The sequence below is a fragment of the Haplochromis burtoni genome, unplaced genomic scaffold (genome assembly GCF_018398535.1).
Source record: "Haplochromis burtoni strain Fernald_Lab_line unplaced genomic scaffold, NCSU_Asbu1 Contig_157, whole genome shotgun sequence".
Lineage (NCBI taxonomy): Eukaryota > Metazoa > Chordata > Actinopteri > Cichliformes > Cichlidae > Haplochromis > Haplochromis burtoni.
Window position 1 is genome coordinate 823,643 of NW_024582518.1, and position 11,388 is coordinate 835,030.

At 41.7% G+C, this 11,388-nt stretch overlaps 1 protein-coding gene across 2 annotated transcripts in view; it reads left to right on the forward strand.

Moving 5' to 3' along the window:
* The first annotated feature begins 4,171 nt into the window (after positions 1 to 4,171).
* Positions 4,172 to 11,388, forward strand: part of LOC102300427 (NACHT, LRR and PYD domains-containing protein 14) — a 54,249-nt gene continuing 47,032 nt past the window's right edge. Inside the window, exons 1-7 of one of the 2 annotated variants that reach the window (XM_042224974.1) lie at positions 4,172 to 4,425; positions 4,510 to 4,758; positions 4,890 to 5,147; positions 6,761 to 7,063; positions 7,157 to 7,426; positions 7,548 to 7,631; positions 7,754 to 8,422. In XM_042224974.1, the coding sequence (XP_042080908.1) occupies positions 4,909 to 5,147; positions 6,761 to 7,063; positions 7,157 to 7,426; positions 7,548 to 7,631; positions 7,754 to 7,820 (963 nt within the window). In that variant the 5' untranslated portion in view covers positions 4,172 to 4,425; positions 4,510 to 4,758; positions 4,890 to 4,908 and the 3' untranslated portion in view covers positions 7,821 to 8,422. Of the gene's footprint in view, positions 4,426 to 4,509; positions 4,759 to 4,889; positions 5,148 to 6,760; positions 7,064 to 7,156; positions 7,427 to 7,547; positions 7,632 to 7,753; positions 8,423 to 11,388 lie in introns of those variants that run through there. The other variant, XM_042224975.1, reaches the window with a different exon arrangement.

Sequence of the window (11,388 nt, forward strand, 5' to 3'; positions counted from 1 at the left end):
TCAGACATTCCCTCGTTCATGAGAGACCATGGATGAGATATGATGATGATCTGAAGCAATATCAGATGACTTCCTGTTGGATCTGTGCTCCCATGTGAAGGACTGTGAGACTAAAACAGGTCTGAGTGTCCTTCCATCATTACAGTCAGTTTTCCAGTCAGCTCCTGCAGTCTGGTCCATAAACCTCTCAGAGAGAAAGACCTCCATCCTCCTGGAGCTGCTGAAACTCCAACCAGAGAAGAAACAAGTGGAGCTGAGAGGCTGCTCACATGAAGAGAGTGAAGTGAGGAGTTTGCTGCAGTGTCTGCCTTTTATCTCACAGCTCAGGTACATCGACATCGTTCTTACATGAATTAAAGATCGATGCTCTGCAAGTAAAGCAGTGGAAACATATTCAGTGAATGCATTTTAAGCTCTAATTTGACAGACTGTTGCTGCGAGGTGAAGTCAGCTTTTAGATGACCAAATTTAAGTTCTAGCATTTTTTAACATTGAGTGTCGTGAGATAACTGGCTTGAGTGACATTTACAGCTACAAACCTCTGGGAAAGCTTCAGTAGATATTAGATACTGTGACAGGATTGTGTCGTGGGCAAAACTTACACATCAAGCTGTTGCAGAGGGAACGTTCAGTCTCATGTTCCTCAGCCATTGGCTCTCTTCACATCCAAAAGGAGCCTGATTTCTACGTTATTCTGCTTCTTCCACACTAAATGTAGACCATGATTCACCTATAAAGAAATATGTCATAGTGACACCTTAACAATATGTACATCAAACAGAGCAACATGATGCGCATAGATCTAACATGCTGGTAGAAGCATTAAAGTGAATGAATAGAATGTGTGTGAGCGCTCTGTGCTGCACATTTATTGTAAGCTGACTGAATAAAGTGACTTTGACTGACACAAACTGAAGTTACTGTGCATTCGCCGACACACACTGGAGAGTTTTACACATCAAGTGAAGTATGTCAACTATGAGCAGTGAATTAAAGCTAGGAAGTCCACGCTGATTTATGACCTGAATCCTGCACGGTTTTCAGCCTGTTACATGGGAAGCCAGTGTAGGAGCTCGTGAACTAAACATGGCTCAATGCACGAATTGTCTTTTTTTAAACTTTTCTAACAGAAATTATTGGTCAATTTGTGTAATCAAGTAAATGATTACTGATGTTGTTGTTCCACGTGATTAGCAGCAGGTGAGCTGCTGTTAGATTTCCCCCTGGTTTTTATTGATACGTTAGCCTGTCTCTGCTACCTTATAACAGACTGAACTTTCAGCTTAGTAATATTTTCATCATAGAAGATTACTCCTCCTAGTATGCGTATAATGGACACAGTGGTTTGCTGACTCATTATGTTAATGAAAGGTGTACTTCTCCTCCACAAACGAACGACTCAATGTACAGTGTTACAAACCTATTTTCACACGTCTACTGGGTTAGGAACATTTGTTAGCTGGTCTAAGTGAGCTCCATGACTCTCCACAAGGCTGTAGTAATAACCTGAAACTCATGCAGACTGAACCAAAGAGTTCTGACTGCTTCTGGACAGCGAAAGGAAACGCTAAAGTGTACCGCATTACTCAATTTATAACACAGTCATAACATAACCAAATTGCAGATTCAGAGCAGCAAATCTTAGAGGGGACTCATTCTGCAGCTGGAGCCTCAGTGCTGACTTCATGTACCTGACTTCCTATCAATAAATGTGAACTTCGACAGAACCTAGTATCATTTCAACAGCGTCACAGGGTTAAAGACTTGCAGTTTATTCTGAAGCGATCGGACTATTTACTCTCTCAACAAGGTTTAGACTCTGTGTTTGAGAAAAGCCTGAGATGAAGAGTGGAAAAGTTCTCGTCTGGCTCTTGAGTTGTAGTAGTACAGCTTGTTAGTAGACGGTCCAGTTACAGCTTCAACTTCATAAGTAGCTCTGATGAAAACACATGAAGCTGACTACTTGTCGTGCTTTCACACTAGTGCAGGTTGAACGCTAAGGCTGGCCTTCGTCGAAGTAAACAGAGTCGCTGCTTTCAGCATAAAGGAGTGATGAGGCTCGGTGGCTCGCCATCTTATCACATGGAGAGTGAAACAGATTCCTGTCTGAGTAAGATTGTAAAAACTGCACGTTATGCATAAACAGATACAGATCAGTGACAAGAAATACAAGACTAACTCTCATATCCGACGTACGTGATGAATCCCGTATTCACTGTTCCACTAGTGTTCATTTAAGAGGATTTAAAAATTATCTCTTCAATAGATTTAGACTGATTCAAGAAATAACGCTCGTTTACGTTGATCGAAAGGCCCAATTACAATAGAAAGCTGACAGAATGGCAAGCTAAAGTCAGATTATTATGACTACCAGTAAAGATTGCATGTGTGTCAGCGTGTGTGGTTGTTTCATATGTCACTCACATCAAATTTTAGTTCTGAATTTCACTTCTTAATTGTGCGAGTTGGTCTGGCATGAGATGAAGTACGACGAACTTGTAGTCGTAATCTCACAGCAGAAGAGAGCATCATGACGTTGAAGAGAAGCATGGACTAAGTATATTCACAGTTCCATAGTATTACAAGTACTGCTTAAAAGAATGACTTCTTGGGACCTGTATCTTAATCTGTAGATGAATACAGTCTGAGTAGCCTTCCACACTACTGTGAGTCCAGAAATTCAGTCAACTCTGCATTGGTCCATAACCCTAGGAGCTCCTCCCGCTGCTGAACTACGGGAAAGTCTGAGCTGTAATAAAGAGTAGGCTCAGGCCTTATCACGTCGGTAAGCATTCTAGAGCTCTGTAAAGATGTTGTGAAAAAAGTGGAAAGCCCATAATGTAAGTATTTGCTTGGCATGCATCAGACATTACTATCTCATGGATCATTGTAATTTCCTTGCTTCAGACGTGTGTCCCTGTTCACTGATGTTGCTGTGTCTATGAGTTCTTTTCGAGACTTAATTTATCGATCTGAATGACTTCTGAGAGGTTGTTTTGATAACTTACTGATCCTGCAGTGCACATGAGAACATCTCCATCTGATGACAGCATGACAATCAGCGAGCCCAGTGAGTAACGTGAGTACATGACTGACTATCCTGACTTTTTACTGAGCAGAGATATGATGTAGCCTCATAGGAGCTGAGTTCAGCAAGAAGTGGTGAGCAGGTGATGCAGTTGTGTCCCTCTTTATGATTGACCAAGCAGACACTAAATCTACGCGAAGCATGATTTCACAGCTGAGTTGTGAGTCATATGTCAGAACACTGTCAGCGCTCTATGAAGATGGTTAAGTGACTTCATTTACAATGGATCATAGCATGGCTTTATCAGCTCAATAATCTTCTGAATTCCTTTTTGTTATTGCTGACATTACAACAAAGTTCTTTGTGGTTGTCTGGCAGCAGCGAGCAGCGAATCCTGGGCGTGCTCGCATCAGCATCCTTCATGGGCTACCATGATGATGAGAGATTCTGAATAGATTTTCTGTTGATCTGCTCATAAGACTAGATAGTCTGAGTGTCCTTCCATCATTACAGTCAGTTTTCCAGTCAGCTCCTGCAGTCTGGTCCATAGACCTCTCAGAGAGAAAGACCTCCATCCTCCTGGAGCTGCTGAAACTCCAACCAGAGAAGAAACAAGTGGAGCTGAGAGGCTGCTCACATGAAGAGAGTGAAGTGAGGAGTTTGCTGCAGTGTCTGCCTTTTATCTCACAGCTCAGGTAAATAAGTGATGATGGTTTCATTTGCAGAACGTTTCCAGCATGTTCTCTGATCCCATCTTCACTGTGTTCCAGCTGTGGTCCAGAGTTCTTCCAGAGTGTGTGCACATCCATGTCTGTAAGATCCAGAGAGGAGGCCCAGCAGCTGGAGTCTCTGCTGCAGCTGCTGGGCTTCCAGCTGCTGCTAACAGGAGCGTTACACAGGAAAAGCTGCATGGTCTGTGGGGAGAGTTCTCAAACTGTGCGGCTCTAAAGTGGATCTCATCCTCACACCCAGCAAGATGTCTGCCAGAGGAGGCGCTCTGCTCTTCAGACACACAACACAACTACACAGTCTGAGGCAGGAAGTGAAACCATGACTCTCTCCTGCTCTTCTAACATCATTTCTATGTGAATCTTTAGTTCTTGGTGTTCATCATTTCTGCTCTTTCGTCTCTTCGTTCTTCAGGCTTTCCATCGACATGTCCTTGCTGCTGTCTCAGTGGGTAAGAAGAGGCAGAGCGGCCCGTCGGCTGGCTGTTGAAGAGCTTTCTCTTGTGCCTAAGAAAGCCCGACCATCACACAGAGTATTGTTGAGGGCTGTCAGTAGTTTGGCTTCCCTGCTGAGATACTGGACAGTCGGACGGTTAGACCTGACTGAGACCTGCATCCCTGCTCAGGGTCTCATTCACTGCTGCTCCATCATGGTCCTCTGACAGTCAAGTAAATGTCTTTCCTGAACATCACAGGACAAATAAAATGTCAGATTTTTACTTCAAGCTTATTTTATATTTATGATCTCTGCAGACTGAGTGAAGAGAGCTTCCAGCAGCTCCTGTCTCTCCTCCATGAAACCCAGGACAAGGACTTGACGTTGTCCTTCTTGAGTAAGGTTGGTGGAGACCTGACCTCCTGCTGCCTGAGCTGGGAGCTGCTTCACTATCTGCTGCAGCAGCCGTCGGCTCCGACCATCACTGTGGACCTGAGGAAGAACCTGTTCTTACAGGAGGAGACCACACGTCTGCTTCCCTTTCTGGACAGGATTGTGTTTACAAGGTGCTGAATGTGGTTTGATCTTTTACACAGTTTCTGCTGATTAATCAGGAGGATTTGAAATGCTGTCTCATCTTTAATCAGCACTTCATGGATCCTTTAAACAAAGTTGGAAATAAACTCTTTGTTTTCAGGCCCAGTCCCAGCTTTGTGATGAGCTCCATCAGAGAGCTCTACAGAGCTCACGACAGTCACGCTGTTCCCAGTTTGCTGAGGTCACTCGGTCATGTGATCAGCCTGAGCTGCAGACAGCTGGACTCAGTGGACTGTGCTGCTCTGATCTTCATCCTCAGACACGGAGACGGAGTCAGACTGAACCTGCTGTGGACCTCCATACCAGCAGGGGGAGTAGAGTCCATCCTGCTCATGCTGGACAGCGTTTCTCGTCTCAGGTCCGATATTAGAGCTCGTTTCTCTGTGCTGCTCTGTGTGATTGCTGAACAACACACTTTATTGTAACATAATGCTTCAAAAACAAGCTGACATTTTACTGTTAGTGTGGAACAGATTACACGAACAGTCGAACAAGAAACTACAAGGAAAGTTTCAAACAGCAGGCAGAGTGAACATCATTTAAAGGTAGAGCAGTAATAATAACAACAACAGCAACAATAACACATTTTATTAGTGGGCCTGTCTAACAACCCAGGGTCACCGTAGCAAACACGGAACAGGAAACAGGATCCAACAGTAACTGGTTCATGGTGATGTTTACAGACAGTAAGCTGGTTTGAAGACGGCTTTGAGTTCAGTTTTCCTGGAAAAGAATCCAGAGCCGCTGATAGTGGTGCTCATAGTGGCGACATGTACGAACAACCATGTGGTGAAGCTTCAGATCTTATATATCATAGTTGGAAAGAGACGATAATTACACTCTGATGACACAAACATGTTCTCACTATGGTATGTGTTCTTTAATGATGACCAGATGTTTATTTCACTACTTATCATCGAGGGTTTCATCACAGATGCCCCGCCCCCGACTGTTTCACACACGCTTTTCTTTAGCATTAGCCCGCTGTCATGGCAACAGTGAGAGCCGTTTGTTGTATTTTAATCCAACACAAACTTTACTAAACAACAAAGAAATTCAGACTAATCAAAAGTTTGATTTTTTTTTTAAGGGCCGACTTATCGCTGAACACACTGCAGCTTAGCATTAGCCGTCCTGTTTTTAGATGTCACACAATATTCATGAATTATTTACAAAGTTTACAAATGTCAGCTTTGCAATTTCTCATTAATTCTACAGATAATTGTTTAAAAATATATTATTGGAAATCATTTGGTGAAGTTTACAAATGAGGCCCAAACATTTCTGGTGGTCTTCAGTGTTTCCCAAACTGCAGCCTCCGACTTGTTGCTTCTGATTTCTGTGTCTCATTTGTGGTTTTACCAAATGGTATCATCAGCGTTATTGTCATTTTAATCTTAGTGAATTAAAATTGGTCGAATTAACAATTTAATAGTATTAATTATAGTTATTATCAAGTGTTGTCATTACACCTCCTGGGCTACTTTTATCAGCTGCTCGAACAACAAGCTGAAGGCTGGAAATCACAAGTTTGTCTGCAGACACATTTGAACTGGACCCATTAAAATAATCTCCTACATGCTGTGTTTCTGTGGCTTCCTGGGCACAAAGGAGACATTTACTCTTCATCACTGCTGACAAATGATGCTTTTAATCTGATAAATGCAGTAAATTATGAACAACGAGTTACCAGATGAACTGAGTCCTTATTCATTTAAAGCTGTTATCTGTTAACATCCACCTGCACAATCAGCCCAAGCAGGGAAACTGGGCTCAGTGTGACTTTGTCTTAATAACATGAGTGCTGTGCATAAATCCAACATCTAATTACAATAATGTGTCTGCTGCTAGTTCATAGATGCTGTTCTTAAAATCCTTTAGTTTTAAAGATCAACACGTTTTATTGGAGCCAGCAGTTTGTTTGCAGCATCTATAATTTTAGATTTTCTGTCTCCATGCGTTTCTTTCCAGTGTTGACAGGAACCAGCTGCTGAGGTTCATCCACTGCTGTGCTGCCTGTGACGTCCAGCAGGAGGCAGCGTCAGGCCTGCTGAGGACTCTGCAGCACAGCTTGGATCTGTCCTGCTCCTCCTGTGTGGAGCTACCGGAGGAGGATCAGACTGAGCCTCTGAGTCTGACTGCTGATGACTGCAGGGCCGTCTCCACCATCCTGACACGGGGCAGCCGGGACACACAGCTGGACCTGCGAGACTGTGAGGTGGAGGACAGCGTGCTGGACCTGCTGTTTCCTGTCCTCCACAGGGTCCGCCTCAGGTGGGAAAGACCACCGAAGAGTCTGAACCAGAGAGAACCTTGTTCACGCTGGTGTTGATGCATCCTGACAGTTTCTCTGTTTGTCCTGTTTAGAGTCAGTAACACTGTCCTCCTCCAGCTGCTGTCTCTGGTTCCTGTGAACAGTGAGAGGGACGCAGTGAGGCGGGCGGTGTCCCTGTGTACAGCCCTGGGTGGAGAGCTGGATCTCAGTCACAGCACGCTGGATCAGAGGGTCTGCGGGGCTTTGGTCCAGATGCTGGACTCGTGTGAAGGGCTGACAGAGCTGGACCTCAGTCACTGTCAGCTCACTGACCAGCTGCTGCTCCCTCTCATCACACATCTGCACAAAGTCCAAGTCCTAGAGTGAGTGTCACACACTGATCCTGCTGTGGGAGGCACCAACAACCATCAGCCTGTTCACACACACTACAGTAATATAATGTGCAGCGATCAGTTAGAGCCACATGTTGTGTTTGTGTTACAGTCTGAGTCACAATCAGATCACTGATGCTTCGACCGACGTGTTACTGCAGCTGCTCTCCATCAACCCCTCCATCCACTGTGTGCGGTGAGCCAACATGAAGGAGTTTCTTCTCAGACTCTGAGAGGAATCATTCACAGCCTGAGCTCACGTGGATTCATGTTGTTCTGTGTGAGTGACGTCTGCTCTCTGCTTTGGTCTCTTTCTAGACTCTTCAGCAACAACATCGTGCACAGAGCAGCCTTCAAGGAGCACACGCAGTTTGAGATCTGGTGAAGCTCGCCATCATCTTTAACATCGTCGTCATGGTCGCCATCATCAGGGAGATGTAGTTTTATGGTCTCAGTAAAAACTCTCACAATTGCTTCATACTAAACAATTTGATATAATTTAAATTTAATTTAAGTAAGAATCGCTCGGCTGAGGAGATCCAGCGTCCCCGCCTTCTCTCACCTCGTCTTCGCTGCAGTGAATCTGCAGAATCTGCAGCCACTGTAACAGGTTCCCTGGATGGCTGTCACCGGTCTGATGGACCCTACCAGGATCGCCCTTGTTAACGCTCGGTCGTTAGCAAATAAAACGTTCATGTTGATTTCCTCTGTGTGACAGAAACCTGGCTAAGTGACGGTGAGTTAAGCGCTTTCTCAGAACTGTCACCGCCAAACTGTTGGTATTTTAACTCACCGAGGACTACGGGCCGAGGTGGAGGAGTGGCCACAGTTTACAGAAATACTTTTCGCTGTCACCTGTCACTTTCTCCAGTTTTGACCTGAATATGTTTGAGCTGGGTCATCCTGTTCTCTGTGCGCTGATCTACCGTCCACCTAAATATAACAGCAACTTTGTTCATGACTTCTCTGAGTTCTTGGCTGAAATAATAACAAAGTAGGACAAAGTTTAATCCTGGGTGATATTCATGTGTGTTGTCCTACTAAACCACTGGCAAAGGACTTTTTAAACCTACTTGATGCTTTTAATGTGTTGCAGTCTGTCACTGGTCCCACTCATAAACATGGACACACTCTGGTGTTGTCTCATGGTTTACCTGTTTATAATCTTCAAATTTATGATGCCGTCTTTTCTGAGCCTGTATTGTTTGAAACTTCTCTTCCCTGTAACATCACTACTTGTGTCCTCCTACTGCTTCTCGCATGTTTAAACCATCAAGTGTCGCCCAGTTTTCTACCCCCTTTATTTTTTTATTATTAGAATTGTTGTCTTAAGGCCAAGAAAGATGCCAAGCGGATTTATTTTACCAAGTGGATCATCATGGCCTTGCCATATTGGTCCATTTGATTGACCTTTATTATAATTATGAATTTATTTTATTTTCAGTTGCTACAAACGGGACAGACATGACTGGGGATAGGACAGGGAGAAAGAATGAAAGAAAGAGAGGGAGAGAAAGAAAACCAAAGGGGAGAAGAGACGGTGAGAAGGGGGGGAAGAAAGAAAAAAAACACCTGGATCACCTGTATGGAGAAAAAAAACAGAAGAGAAAGCAAACAACAAAGAGCAACATAATAAAAAAAACAGCACCATCACAATAAACTAGCTAGCAGTAGATAACAGTAGATACTAAATAATAAACGATATTGTGCAGCACGCAAGATAGGGTTCAAAATATTGGGGATGGACACCAGAAGAAAAACCCACAATAACAACACTGGTCCGGTCGGGTTGAGTCAAACGATGATTTAATGATCACACACGTGGGAGATGGACACTGTATGCAGACAGTCTCAGATCTCATCTCAAAAAACACATCATCATAGTTTTGTAAAATCAGGGTATTAGAACGCCCCTTCATGCGTAGTGACAGGTGTAATACAATCAATGTTGACAATTTTATTTAACACAAAGAATAACATTGTCTCCTTCCCGAGGGCAGACGCTGACTGCCCCCCGTCTCCTGGAACCGTCTGTACCCTGCTAAGACACAACATGGCAGCTACAAGGACTCTTTCATTTGTTAAGACCATCAGTGTGTATTGCTCTAAGTCAAGCATATAATATTAAATGAATATTGCTGGATCAGCTACTTCTACTTAAAACATATTAAAACATGACTAAGCACAAAATCACCAAGAATAACATCTTAGAAGTGCTGTGTAAGCGCGTGCGGCCTTCCAAGCTCAAAGCCTTTGCCCTCCATAGATCAGCTTTTAACCTTTAATCAACTTGAGCACAACTCTAGAATAAGCAACAAACTGCAATGTGTATAGAATGATCATGGTTAAATCTGCAATGGAAAATCATGTTATTATTCTGGTACCTGTAAGGAAAAAGATCAAACTAAAGTTATAACAATCACTGTAATGCAAAGGATAATGTAAAGTCAAAAAACTTCAATTTATGTTTAATGCAAAGCTGATTATATACTTCTAATGAACTAATAATGCCATATTAAAATATTAAATGATAATGAGAAAAACATCCCCTCCTTATTTTACAATTCCCTCTGTTGACCTCTGGAGAATCCAGAGGTCACAAACAGTTGTTTCCCTCCTTGGCCTACACATTCAGTTCCACATGCATCATTGGCATCATGGACATTGGAGTAATGACTCCAGGGTCCACTGCCCTCACAGACATACTTTTGAACATTCTTCTGGCACAAGGGATGAGACAACAACAAATAACCATAATACCCACCACAACAGACAAAGAAAACATGACCGAAGCGATAACCCCCTTCCACCGTCCGAACACTGAGGTCAGCCAGCCTTCCAACGGACTATCAACACCTGAGTGATCATGCATAGTTTCAGAAAGGCTCTTTAGGCCCTCCAGAGCCTTGGTTACCGACCCATCTGGAGCAGTGTTGTTTGGATGTATTTTATTTGTTTTTGATTGTTTGTTGATGTGGTACTTTTTTGGTGAATTTTGTCTTTTTTTTTTTTGTTTTTCGTAGTTGATATTTGTTTTTTTTTTTATGTTTTCTATTTTTTTAGTTTGATTTATTTTTTTTTTTATTATGTTGCTTTCTTCTTTTTTTTTTTTTTTGTCTGTTTTTTTGTTTTTTTGTTTTGTTGTTTTTTTTTTTGTTTTTGTTTTTTTTTTTTTTTTTGTTTTGTTTTTTTTTTTTTTTTTTTTTTTTTGTTTTTTGTTTTTTGTTTTTTGTGTTTGTTTTTTTTTTTTGTTTTTTGTTTTTTTTTTTGTTGTTTTTTTTGTTTGTTTTTTTTTTTTGTTTTTTGTGTGTTTTTTTTTTTTTTTTATTATTTTTTTTGTTTTGTTGTTTTGTTTGTTTCTTTTTTAGTTTTCTTTTTTTTCTATTTTTTTGTTTTTTTTTTTTTTGTTTTTCTTTTTTTTGGCGTATTGTTTTTTGTTTTTATCTTCTGTTGTTTTTTTTCTCTTTTAATTGAGGTTTTCTTTGTGTTTTATTGGTCTTTTTCAGTTTTTTTTTGCGTTTTTTCACTTTAACTTTTTTTTTTTTTTTTTTTTTTTTCTTTTCTTTTTTTTCTTTTTTGTTTTTTTTTTGTGTTTTTGTATTTTTTTTTGTGTGTATGTATTGTTTTTATAGATAGTTTTTCTTTTTTTTTATTTTTTTTTTTTTTACATTATAGTGAACATAATTGATCCTATCTACGTTCTTGTTTGGGGTCACTGGAAAGAAAGCAGAAATTATTGGAATATTTTCAAACCCGGCTGCTATTTGATCAACAAGTTTAAATTCATTTGGAACCCCCCTGGGCACTCCAATGGAGTCGATCCAGGTGGGGGAATTCATCCTAGGGTCATAGGCGTGTGTGTCATGAATTCCTCTCTTCCTCAAAATGTGTCTTTTGCGCCTGGCTGCCAATGTGCGCGTATTGTGTGGGGGAATTGATTTTACCTTATCTCC